This window comes from Myxocyprinus asiaticus, chromosome 8, assembly GCF_019703515.2.
Source record: "Myxocyprinus asiaticus isolate MX2 ecotype Aquarium Trade chromosome 8, UBuf_Myxa_2, whole genome shotgun sequence".
NCBI lineage: Eukaryota > Metazoa > Chordata > Actinopteri > Cypriniformes > Catostomidae > Myxocyprinus > Myxocyprinus asiaticus.
The window spans coordinates 15,206,431-15,216,974 of NC_059351.1; the positions used below are offsets into that span (position 1 = coordinate 15,206,431).

Consider the following 10,544-nt stretch of genomic DNA (forward strand, 5'->3'; position numbering starts at 1 on the left):
TGAAAAGTGTGCCCGAGACAAACTGGTTGTGCACGTTCTAAAAATATATTCAATAACTCTCATGATATCTGACGAAACCGCATATGAACGTACACAAACAATAGATTTTTAAATTATTGTCGCAATTATTTTTGGTCGCATTTGCGACCATTTTAGTCGCAGTCTGGAGCCTTGATTGTCAGTATCGCACCATATGTTGGAGCACTGTCCACAAAGGTACTGTTCCAATGAGGCATGTTTTTAAAAGTTTAACTATATTTACTTTGACCCACTGTCTTATGAACCACTGTCATGGTGCACAATGGTGAAATAAAACAGTGAGACATAATCCAGCAGTAACGGATGTTCCTCTGACACATTTACATTGATTAACTGTTTAAAAAAAAAAAAAATGGCATGGAGAGAGCTTGTTCATCACTCCTTTTCTCCTCCTATTACACAAGTACTCGAGCAGTCAAACTGACCAAAATGCCCATCCTTAGTGTTTTTCAAATGAGCTTTTAACAAGTGCATCATGCCACTTCATTATTAACAGTGAAGTGATTCATTTAAGGTCTAGTTTTTAAACACTACAATCTGTTTAAATGTAATTTCAATAAACAAGCATAACATTCTCATCCATTTGCAGGTGGCCAGTCTTTCTAAAGAAAAACGACAAATCCTGCATGAAATCCAACGCATAAGCCTTGTACCCACATCCTGAACAAGGAAACGTTCACTGCATTTCATTCCATGGATTAAGTTCGGACCAGGTCTATTATTATGTCTATCGTTATCTGCTGGGGACATTTTGGTAAACAACGATAACTTTTTGTTTATGGCACTCTGAGAAAGCCACAAGACATGATTCAAATATAACTGATCTTATTGAATTATTACTTTTCAGTCAGTTCTGCATTTTAGAATTTTAAAGTTGTAAAAATAAAGGACTCTCTTTATTGAATATTAACATTTTTTGCATTATTTATTTTTTAATCCCCTTTTTCTCCCAAATTGGAATGCCCAATTCCCACTACTTAGTAGGTCCTCATGGTGGCGCAGTTACTCGCCTCAATCCGGGTGGCAGAGGACAAGCCTCAGTTGCCTCCGCTTCTGAGACAGTCAATCTGCACATTTTATCACATGGCTCCATATGCATGGCACTGCGGAGACTCCGCATGTTGAGGCTCATGCTATTCTCCGCAATCCACACACAACTTACCATGCGCCCCATTGAGAGTGAGAACCACTAATTGCGACTGTACCCTCCCTAGCAACTGGGCCAATTGGTTACTTAAGAGACCTGGCTGGAGTCACTCAGCAGCACACCCTGGATTCGAACTCACGACTCCAGCAGTGGTTATCAGCGTCAATACTCGAAGAGCTACCCAGGCCCCTCATTTTTTGCTTTATTAACATGCTTTGAAATGTTCTTTCAAAATTCACAAGCCCTTAGTTTAAGCTAGTGGTTTGAAATTATTTCAGCTTCCAGACATTTGTTGTCTTTGCCTTGGAATTAACCAATACTTACCAATACAATACAACATTACCTGCAGTTACAGTGCCATGATTAATGTGTTGCATGTTAAACAAAAATAATCACATTGAGCATCAGGGCAATGTACAAATCTCTGAACATCAAAAATTATATCAATAAACAAGAATTCAAACATCATGACTCCAAAGGTTCACAATGCTATGTAGCCATTCAGAATTGATTTGTTATATATTATTTAAGGTTGTGTTATGAATTGTGATGACATGATTCTGCAGGGCTCTTTAAACATGAGATCAGGCCACAGTATTCATGTAAATACTCTGTTTAACGCTGCCTTTTTAAACACAAGAAATCAAAGCATGAAAACAATGCAAAAAATTATACTGTTATAGATGCACAAAAACAACTTTTTAAAGCAGTCAAAGCTAAATAGATCTACTGTACACAGTGCAAAAGATTAAAGGCAAAACACTGACTAGTTTCAGTGCAATTGAGTGTTTCAGAGCTTGAAAAGTGAGTTTGTGGTGTAGCTTAATCTGAGGACATTGGGTGAAACTTCCATGAAATGTAGTTTGATGAGCTCTGATATATAGACAACAATTTTCTTATCTCGTTGAAGTACAGAATGAAAATGCTCTGTCTGTACGCTCTCAAGAGGGCTTCTTGGAGTATTGAGAAGGTGTGATGGAATGCTGTGGTGACAAGCTTGCTTAGCACTTGCTGAACAAACAGGAAGTACGTGTTACCACGTATAACGCGGCTTCTTGGATCCACCAGCTGATTGCTGAGTACCACAATAGGTTGGGCAGTGCAGCGTCTTTTGATCCAAATCTAGAACACTGATGTATTGCCTGTAATGGCCCAAAAAGTGAGGCAAGCTGGGAGTATGTGCACACATCCTGAAAGAGGAAATGTAAAAGGAGAAAACTAAGAACAGGGTCAAAGCAAATGGCTTCACCAAAATAGCTAACCATTTATATTATGTTTAACTCAATGGGCACCATTCATGAAACACAAGCGGAGGCATTTTGTGCAAATCATTTGTTAAAACCGTTCTTATGTAAATTGTCGCACTGAATTGAAAGAAATTTGTTCTGCTTGTGTTTTGTGAATGAGGCCCAATTAAAGTATTCCTAAAGAGTTCCTAAAATTCTGTTTCCAGGCAAGGGTGACTAAACATCCAGTTTTCTTGGTTTATCATGTGTCCTGACTTATTTGAAATTTGCTCCTTAGTTTAACATCTACTGTAACATTTATGCCAGTCCTAAATGAATATTTATGTTGTATACCAGTGACATTGCTTCAAGTAGTGTCACATCAAGACCTATGGGAGTCACGTCTAGATGGTAAATCTCATTCTGTGAAACTCACAAGATTTGCATTTGCTGCTACAAAGGTTCCGTTGCTGCATCAACAGTTGATCATTAGTGATCGCTTGTCATAAATTTCCGATATGTCCTAATGATTGCAAACTGCTCTGCAAAGATTCAGGGTTCCCAGTGTTATGGAAAACCTGGAAATGTCTGGGAAATTTAAAAATAGGGATATCCAGGCCTGGAAAATTTATGGATACTAATATAATTTTAAAAAGTCATGGAAATTTCTATAGCGAATATAAAAAAAAAATTCTAGTTAAAATATTTAATTGGCTAGAAATTGCTCTTTGTGAGTGCAATATCTATAAAAAAAATTATTTTGATGGAAAAACTAATTAATTAGTCAAAAAGTGTGGAAACCCTGTGGATTTTAAATAAAACATATAAATAACGTAAGGCTTTTCACAAGTAAGGCACGCAGTTCCTCTGGTAGGATTGAGTTGTCGTACTAAGCACCTCAGTGCCTCAAAGGTGGAGGTCTTTGTGGTGCTGTATACATGGGTATACTTAACTCCTGAGTTCTAATGGATTTTTCTGTCCCTAAGACCAGAATACTGTCCCCACTGCTTATGCTGGTCTTCATAGCTGACACATGTTCCTCATCTAGACAATCACAATCCGATGCCGAAACTACCCCCTCATCTGCAATGTCGGCCTCTACTTGGGATGAGTCAGGTGTCAGGGTTAGGCTTTCCTTGGAAGGGACAATTGCGGGACTGGGTACAGCTGCAGAAAGCCTAGAGCTAGCCAACTCTAGTTTGATAGGCACCATTTCAACACAGGAGGCGTAGGACTCAATGACTGGTTCACTCAGAATGTTGGCCGCAGTAAGAAAGGATGGTTGATGGACTGAATGATGGCTAGCAATTCCAGGCAGTAATCCTGCCCCGTCTTCCAAGTCATAAGGATCTTCAAACAAAAAAATTGGTGGATTTGAGATTGCAGAACAGATTTTGGCAGAGTTGGTTTGTGTAGATATGGCTGGCATCTCCTCTGAATGTCCTCTCAATGGATTGCAGTTGCTGTAGTGCCTGTTAGTGGAAGTACTCATCACACAATTCCTCAAGAGTTTTCAGACGCCTGTCAAATCGCTGAAAAGTGGAGTTAATCAGCTGTGGAGAATGCAAGGGTGTGTTGGTGTAGGACAAAACATTGCATTATATCACTGGCCCAGCAAGCTGACCATGCAATCTTGAATCATCCAGGTCAAGCTCCAAAGAATGAGGAAGGTCATCAGGTTCATAAGAGGAGAACTCAGACTTTCTGAGCTTCCTGGTTGGGTAGGAGGTGACCTGTTTTAGAAGGATTTTATGTTCCTGAATAGATTTCTATACACTGGCCAACTGATCAGCTTTGTTAGTAAATGGCACTGACCAATGTCCTTTCTCCTTGTCCTTTCTTTCTCTAAGTTGTTTAAACTGTTCATCTTGTATTCATCTTGCTCATATTGTTAATTGTCCCTTCTACTTCACAATTTATAAGCTATAATCTGTTATTGGAGACTCTTTCACTTTCAAGCTTTAATGTAAAAAATTTTTGTCTCTACCTTCTCTCTCGAAAGTTCACGTCTTTCTCTTGTATTTTTACTTCACCTTTGCATAATAGTGATTTCTCTTTCAGTTTCTCATCTTCTGCATCTCTCTCTAATGTAGGTATACTACTCAATCTCTGTTCCCTTTCATTGGTGTTCTTTACAGATGAGCCATTTAACTTCTCTCTTTCTATATCACCAAGTAATACACCTCTTTTGTACTCCAAATCTCTTAGTTTTGTCTCTAGTTCATTTGTGAAGTTCTTCCTGTTTCCTGTTTTTAGACATCCAGAAACTTTTGAGAACTCAGCTTTTTGTAGAAAGCTGTTGGAATTGTTATATGATTTTATATTCATCGGCTGACACGTAGGCAAGGCATAGAGGTCGCACAAACCCTCGAGTCTCTAAATCATAGAGTATGAGGTGGTGCACATATGCAATCACTCCTTCTCCAGAATCCCCTAAAACTACTTTTGAGTCTTCCACAAAGTTCAGTTTAGGAGAGCTACAGCCTCCCGAGCCTGTGAGGGAGGTCTGGTAGTCCACTGACATGATTCGGAGGGAGAAGTGGTTCAAATCAAATGTCCCACAAGCCTTGGTTTAAGGAGGAACAGTAAGTCAAGGTTGGGGCCCGACTTGCTCAGAGAATTCTGATATAAGGATAAAATCCTTTTTAAATTTAGCATTGTATATGTTGGACCATGGTGTGGTGTTTCCAGAATACATGGGCACAGACATTTCCTCTGGAAGTGCTGAAGGGTCTGTGGGTTTTTCTCTGAAATCAGTCTCATTAGTGAAAGCCAGCAAGTCTGTAGAACCAATTATGGTGGTACATATCTGTTTCAAACAAACCAGCCAGGGGTGTAATAAGTAGAGCGAACTTATACTTAAGTATGGATACTGTCAAAATTTTACTCAAAAGTCATTTTTGAAAGTGTGTGTGTGTGTGTGTGTGTGTGTGTATATATATATATATATATGTATGTATATATATATATATATGTATGTATGTATGTATGTATGTATGTAGAGTGCATCCGGAAAGTATTCACAACGCTTCACTTTTTCCACATTTTGTTATGTTATAGCCTTATTCCAAAATGGATTAAATTCATTATTTTCCTCAAAATTCTACAAACAATACCCCATAATGACAACGTGATAGAAGTTTCTGAAATCTTTGCAAATGTATAAAAATAAATAAATAAATCACATGTACATAAGTATTCACAGCCTTTGCTCAATACTATGTTGAAGCACCTTTGGCACCAATTACAGCCTCAAGTCTTTTTGAGTATGATGCTACAAGCTTGGCACACCTATTTTTGGGCAGTTTCTCCCATTCTTCTTTGCAGGACCTCTCAAGCTACATCAGGTTGGATGGGGAGTGTCGGTGCACAGCCATTTTCAGATCTCTCCAGAGATGTTCAATCGGGTTCAAGTTTGGGCTCTGGCTGGGCCACTCAAGGACGTTCACAGAGTTGTCCCGTAGCCACTCCTTTGTTATCTTGGCTGTGTGCTTAGGGTCGTTGTCCTGTTGGAAGATGAACCTTCACCCCAGTCTGCAGTCTAGAGTGCTCTGGAGCAGGTTTTCATCAAGGATGTCTCTGTACATTGCTGCATTCATCTTTCCCTTGATCCTGACTAGTCTCTCAGTTCCTGCTGCTGAAAAACATCCCCACAGCATGATGCTGCCACCACCATGCTTCACTGTAGGGATGGTATTGGCCAGATGATGAGCGGTGCCTGGTTTCCTCCAGACACGACGCTTGCCATTCAGGCCAAAGAGTTCAATCTTTGTTTCATCAGACCAGAGAATTTTGTTTCTCATTGTGTCTCATGAGTCCTTCAGGTGTCTTTTGGCAATCTCCAGGTGGGCTGTCATGTGCCTTTTACTGAGGAGTGGCTTCCGTCTGGCCACTCTACCATACAGGCCTGATTGGTGGAGTGCTGCAGAGATGGTTGTTCTTCTGGAAGGTTATCCTCTCTCCACAGAGAAACGCTGGAGCTCTATCAGAGTGACCATCGGGTTCTTGGTCACCTCCCTGACTAAGGCCCTTCTCCCCCGATCGCTCGGTTTGGCCGGGCGGCCAGCTCTGGGAAGAGTCCTGGTGGTTCCAAACTTCTTCCATTTACAGATGATGGAGGCCACTGTGCTCATTGGGACCTTCAATGCTGCAGAAATTTTTCTGTACCCTTCCCCAGATCTGTGCCTCGATACAATCCTGTCTCGGAGGTCTACAGACAATTCCTTGGACTTCATGGCTTGGTTTGTGCTCTGACATGCACTGTTAACTGTGGGACCTTATATAGACAGGTGTGTCTTTCCAAATCATGTCCAGTCAACTGAACCACAGGTGGACTCCAAGTTGTAGAAACATCTCAAGGAAGATCAGTGGAAACAGGATGCACCTGAGCTCAATTTTGAGTGTCATGGCAAAGGCTGTGAATACTTATGTACATGCGATATTTTATTTATTTATTTATTTATTTATTTTAAATAAATTTGCAAAGATTTCAAACAAGCTTCTTGCACGTTGTCATTATGGGGTATTGTTTGTAGAATTTTAAGATTGGTGTGTATGTATGGATGTACAGTTGCAATCGAAATTATTCAGTTATACCGCCCCCGGGATTCGTCCTCCGCCACCCGGACTGAGGCGACCACGAGGACTTAAAAGCGCATTGGGAATTGGGCATTCCAAATTGGGAAAAAAAGGGGAAAAATCCAAAAATTACATTTATATCAGTTGAAATTTTTGAAGTGCAAAATTTTTTTTTATTACATCTATATCAGTTGAGTGACACATTCAAAGTCATAGTGTGAATATATAACCTAATATGTCTAAATAGCAGGATTTTTTAAAATACAACCATGTCATAATTATACAACCCCTATTGCATGTAGCTGTTCCTTAAATGTGTAAGGCTACACAAGTAATTGTTTTAAAACAAAATTAAGTCATCAATCTGCAATGACACTTATTTAAGTTTTAAAATGTTTAGCGTTGTAAGCAAAAATGTATTTCTATGCAAAAAATGCAATTAAAAATAAGCTGTCTCAAAAGCTAATAGAGGAGATTATTTCATTACACAAGAAAGGTCATGGCTAAAAGTACATTTCCAAGGCACTTCAATTTCCAATAGACAAAGTTGGCAGCACCATTCATACATTTTTTAAATATGGTACAACAGCAACCTTCTTGGGGTGTGGAAGAAAGCAAAACTTCACCAAGGGAAATGTTGAATTGAATATTCAAGGAGGAATAGGAAAGACCTGTGGAGTCCTGGAAGAAGGTTTTATAGACATAACACTAAACTAAAAATGAGTTTTATACCCATGGGTCAGCAGTACATCTGGAGTAAGATGACAAGGGGATGACAAGAACGACACCATCCCCACAGTCAAGCATGGAGGTGGGTCAGTCCTGTTATGGGAGTGTTTTGTGGCGGCAGGAAACGGCTATCCTGACTATGTGACTGACACCATAGATTCTTTCAGGTATCAGACCGTTTTGGTATGAAAAATGTGATGCCTTCAGTGTGTAAATTGAAGCTTGGTAATCACTGGACTTTCCAGCAAGACAATAACGCCAAAGATACATCCAAGTTGTCTGAAATCTGGTTCAGGGATAGGTCGTGGAATGTCCTTAAATGGCTCTTCCAGTCCATCATTAAAATCCAATTGCAAACCTTTGTTGGGATTTCAGTGGGAAGCAGTGGCAGCACAGAAACCAAAGAATGTCAGTGAGCTGGAACCTTTTGCTCATGAGAAATGTGTAAAAATTCTTATAGAGAGGTGTCCGAAGCCTGAGAACACTTACCTGAAACATTTATTTGCTGTTATTAAAGATAAAGGATGCTCCACAAATGATTGACTTTTGGGGTTGAATATTGTTGACATGATATTTGTGGAGAGAATTCATTATTTTTTATTTTAAAATGTGGGTAAACTGAACCCTTTGTTCTCAAAATCACTCAAATGTGTATTAAAAACTTACTTTGACTGTTTACTGAGGTTTTAGTTTATGTGTTTTAATTCACATCACCAGAATGTATTGCTGATCAGGGGGTTGAATAATTTTGATTGCAACTGTATATGTACAGTGTATATATAGCTATACAAGATCATAAAATGTTTAAAATAGTTAGCTCAAAAAGTGTCACACAGCAGGACAATGATGAGAATGCTGAACATTTCATGTCAATTACTCATATCACTATGTGTAAATGTTTATTTAAAAAGAATGAAAACAAAGTTGGCCAGAATATGTACATATATAAATATAAACAAATATAAAACAAAATAAGCATACGTCTTGAAGTGTAGAACTTTGAAGACATTTTGCAGATTAATTGCTCATATTTTCACTCTGAGTTTGTTGCGTCTTTATATCTGCAGTGTTTTAATTCATTCCCCAGATTATTCTTGAGAAAAAGTGAAAAGCCCAATGCTTTGACAAGTGCTGTTTCTGCTTTCCTTTAAACAAAGTAAGACTCAAATAGCCACAAAGTAATATTGTTCATGACTTATTTTCCACATTTGTATCAGTTGTGAGCATTATTCAGCAAGCCGCACTTCAGCTCACTGCAGTATGAATAAATTGTGGAAATGACTACGTACTGCTCATAGCTTTACTGTTTGTGGATTTTATATATGCTGCTGTTATTGTATTTGTTGTAACTTGCAGTTATTTGTCATTTTGTGATTATTCAGAGCTCATCTAATACTTAATATGCTATCTTTGGTTGTCACCATTATTGTGATTTGTATGTCAAATAATGAGCTCCATGCAAGGTATGGAGTCACGCTATAATGTGAAAGTAATTTTAAAATAAAAGCAATTTCAGTTTATTAAAACAAAAGCCATTGTATTGACTTTACCGTACAAAGTTTTTTGAACATTCCTATTGTGAAAGTGGTCTGTGCAGGCATGTTGGAGCCCAGGGCGGCCGCCTATATCGCCTGTAGGATGTTCCGGTACTTGTGCAGCAGCAGGCCGGCCCAAATTACCCAGAGGCCCACCGGGAAAACGCCCGGTGCTCCCGACGGCCAGTCCACCCCTGTGCAACAAAAACAGGTCTCTAGCTTGCGAGCAAATGTGAGTGAAAATAACTGTTTGAGTGTGGAAAATTATTTGGCCACACCGGATGTCTGACACCTGTCATCAAAGCTTATGAACTTATACCATCAAAACTCTCTATCTAACCTTAAATACAAATTACGTTTTAAAGTGCAAAAAAAATAAAAATAAATAGACAAACTAAAATCATGGACAACTGACGTGCGAGTCTGGTAAAACAGTGAAGTATCAATTTTACTTGCTATCACTAAGCTAGTAGTGTGGCTGATTTATTGATTTTATCTGACAGACCCCCAAAAACTTTCCCAGTCCGTGTACTTTTGCGTCCATTCTTTTTTACTTTTTAAACCCAAAAATTAAAAACGAAAAATGCGGTTTCTTTATTGGTTTTAACACTGATAAATAAAATAAGCAGATGCAAACTAATTTTCTGTTGACTATTTCATTTTAAAAATTAATAAAGAGAAAGGGGGAAATGGCTTCATTTTCGGGGTTTTTTTAGTTTTTATTTACAGCTTGAATATTTGATATGCACATGTGAGCGACACTGAAACGCCCCTTTTATCTGATTGATCATCCCGCCCCATCTTCTGTACTGCCTTAATCCTATCAGCCAGAATTAGAGTTGGGATTGCTCTGCAAATTTGTATCAATTTTCATGAAATATTGTCCCGACCCAAAGCACCACTACTGTGGGTGAGGTGGGGATGGTTGCAACATGGGGCAGTTGCAACATGGCTTATTCCTCCAATCAGGAATGAGCTAGAGTGATGATACTCATACTGCACATGCTCAGTAAGCCCCCCCCCCCCCTTCTGGAAGAAAGCAGCCACACGTGACCATTCCTTCTGCAAAAAATACTTTTTAAGGTAAAAAGGTATTTTTTTTTTTTTCATGCTCAGAGTTTTTGTCATACTGTCTAAACTGTTTGCATGAAGCATTATAAAGTCATATCATTGTAATCAGTGTTTTCTTAGCTTCTAAAAGGCATAGCTACCATGTGTCAAGGCTATTGTGTCAAGCTAGCATAGCAAGTTTTATCATGGCTTCAGTGTAGGGACAATGACAACATTGAG

At 38.9% G+C, this 10,544-nt stretch overlaps 1 protein-coding gene and 1 pseudogene across 4 annotated transcripts in view; one reads left to right on the forward strand and one right to left on the reverse strand.

Annotated features, from left to right (window-relative positions):
- The window catches only part of LOC127445424 (uncharacterized), a 31,660-nt gene extending 30,009 nt beyond the window's left edge, over nucleotides 1-1,651 (forward strand). For all 4 annotated transcript variants that reach the window (XM_051705490.1, XM_051705487.1, XM_051705489.1 and 1 more), the window contains one exon: nucleotides 629-1,651. In XM_051705490.1, coding sequence (XP_051561450.1) covers nucleotides 629-703 — 75 coding nt within the window. In that variant the 3' untranslated portion in view covers nucleotides 704-1,651. The remainder of the gene's footprint in view (nucleotides 1-628) is intronic.
- Nucleotides 1,652-1,788: 137 nt separating this feature from the next.
- Nucleotides 1,789-5,533, reverse strand: LOC127445568 (guanine nucleotide exchange protein smcr8b-like; annotated as a pseudogene).
- Between the last annotated feature and the right edge of the window lie 5,011 nt (nucleotides 5,534-10,544).